This window comes from Marmota flaviventris, chromosome 11 (assembly GCF_047511675.1).
Source record: "Marmota flaviventris isolate mMarFla1 chromosome 11, mMarFla1.hap1, whole genome shotgun sequence".
Lineage (NCBI taxonomy): Eukaryota > Metazoa > Chordata > Mammalia > Rodentia > Sciuridae > Marmota > Marmota flaviventris.
The window spans coordinates 111,976,855-111,978,825 of record NC_092508.1 but is presented as its reverse complement, the minus strand read 5'-3'; the positions used below and the strand labels follow the sequence as shown (position 1 = coordinate 111,978,825).

At 54.4% G+C, this 1,971-nt stretch overlaps 1 protein-coding gene across 1 annotated transcript; it reads left to right on the top strand.

The window, feature by feature from the left end:
* Positions 1 to 689: 689 nt before the first annotated feature.
* On the top strand, positions 690 to 1,485 carry LOC114080861 (transcription factor JunD-like). The gene is made up of 2 exons (XM_071619313.1): positions 690 to 1,143; positions 1,247 to 1,485. The coding sequence occupies exons 1-2, from the start codon at positions 690 to 692 to the stop codon at positions 1,483 to 1,485; spliced, it is 693 nt and encodes a 230-aa protein (XP_071475414.1).
* Positions 1,486 to 1,971: the final 486 nt, after the last annotated feature.

Sequence of the window (1,971 nt, the reverse complement as noted above, 5' to 3'; positions counted from 1 at the left end):
CCCCAGCCCATGAGGCTATTGTTAATTGGGTGGTTTTCCTAATATTTTTTTTTTACAGTGGATTCACTGCTTAATTATAGTAATGCATTTGTTTTATGGGTGTTTATTTTATATTGTGCTACTTTGATAAATTTATTTATTAGTCAAGAAAGTTTTCAGTGAATTTTTTTTTTTTTGGATTTTCTAAATATAGAAGCATGTCATTAGCAAAGAGTGATAGTGTGAGTTCCTCTTTTTCTCTTCATTTATCTTTAATTCTTTCATCTAATTGTTTTGAATAGTTTTTCAATGATGATGTAGAATAGAAGTGGCAAAAAAGGGCGTTCTTTTTCTTTTCTTTTTTTTTTGAATTTTTAGAGGGAATGCTTTAAATTTTTCTCCCTTAAGAATAGTGTTTCCTAGGCGCCTCTGACATTGGAGGTCCAGGCGCAGCTGCTGCTGCCTGGGAGGGAACAGGGTCAAGTGTAGGGTGGTGGGGGGCATGGATCCTCAGGGAGGCCAGGCCACTCCCCCACCACCACTCGGGCCAGCTTGGTGGGGGAGGCTGAGGATGGAAACACCTTTCTAGGGCGATGAGGCACTGAGCGGTCTGGGCGGCAGCGCCAGTGGCATTGGCGGCAACTTAGCGACCTGGCTGCCTGTTCCCCTGAGGCCCCTGAGGGCGGCGGCCAGAAGCAGGAGCACCACTTATGGCCCCCCTGCCTGCAGATGGCGCCCCCAGCGCCGGAGCCCCCCCATGGCCTGCTCTCCACTCCGAAGTGAGGCTGCTCAAGCTCGCCTCTCCTGAGCTGGAGCGCCTTATCATCCAGTCCAAAGGGCTGGTCACCACCATGCTGATGAGCACTCAGTTCCTCTGCTCCAAGGTGGCGGCAGAGTTCATGAGGTTATTGTCAAGGCTCTGGAGGATTTGCACAAGCAGAACCAGCTTGGCGCAGGCCACCTGCAGGAGAACCCTCTGGCAAGTCATTGAAGGCACCCACACACTGCAGAGTACTGGCCCTGTCCAGGGGCGCGCCAGAGGCACCGGTCTAAGCAAACCTGAGCAGCTCTGCGGGTGGCGCCACTGGTGCTGGGGGCGCTGCAAGGCCCGCCTTTGCTGCCTGGCCCGTTCACTTCCCACCATGCCGCCCCTGGCGCACTGGGGCCTTTCTGCCTGGCCGTGCTCAAAGACAAGCCTCAGATGATGCCCCTTGTGCCAAGTTTTGGTGAGAGCCTGCCGCTGTCGCCCATCCACATGGACATGCAGGAACGCATCAAGACGGAGCCCAAGAGGCTGCTCAACAGCATCACAAGCACCGCAAGCATAATCTGGAGCTCATCTCGTGCCTGGAGGAGAATGTGAAGATGCTCAAGAGCCAGAACACGGAGCTGGCATCCCACCTGAGCCTGTTGCTGGAGCAGGTGGCGCAGCTCAAGCAGAAAGTCCTCAGCCACGTCAACAGTGGCTGCCAGCTTCTGCCCCAGCACCAGGTGCCTGCATACTGAGCCTGAGCTCTGGGAGCATGCATGACCCCCTCCTTGAGGGGCGGGTTGGTGGGGGGGGCTTGGGCTCCCAGTACTTGGAGAGGGTGTGGCCCTGGCGACCCCCTCCCTGAGGATGCCCAGGACATGGAGTGGGCATGGTCCCCAGGGATATCCCCGGGGGTTCCCAGAACTTGGAGAGGGCCCCCTGGACGTTGACAAGCTGGACCCCCTGCTCCTTAGGGGTCGAGCATATGACGCCCCCTTCACGCTGCCTCTGTCCCCCCTCGAGCTGCCTCTGTTGCCCACACTTCCCTGTGTTGCACAAACCCACGCGCCCTGTCCGCTCCTGTGGAAAGGGGCTCTTGGGGCACAGCCTCCAGCCTGCCTTTTCTTTTACTTTTTTTTTTTTTTTTGCCTTTGGATGAGAGAAGGACAGAGTGTTCAATTTTGCACTATTTATGTTTCTAATAGGGAAAAAACGGTTGTGTGTGCATGTGTGTTTTCTTG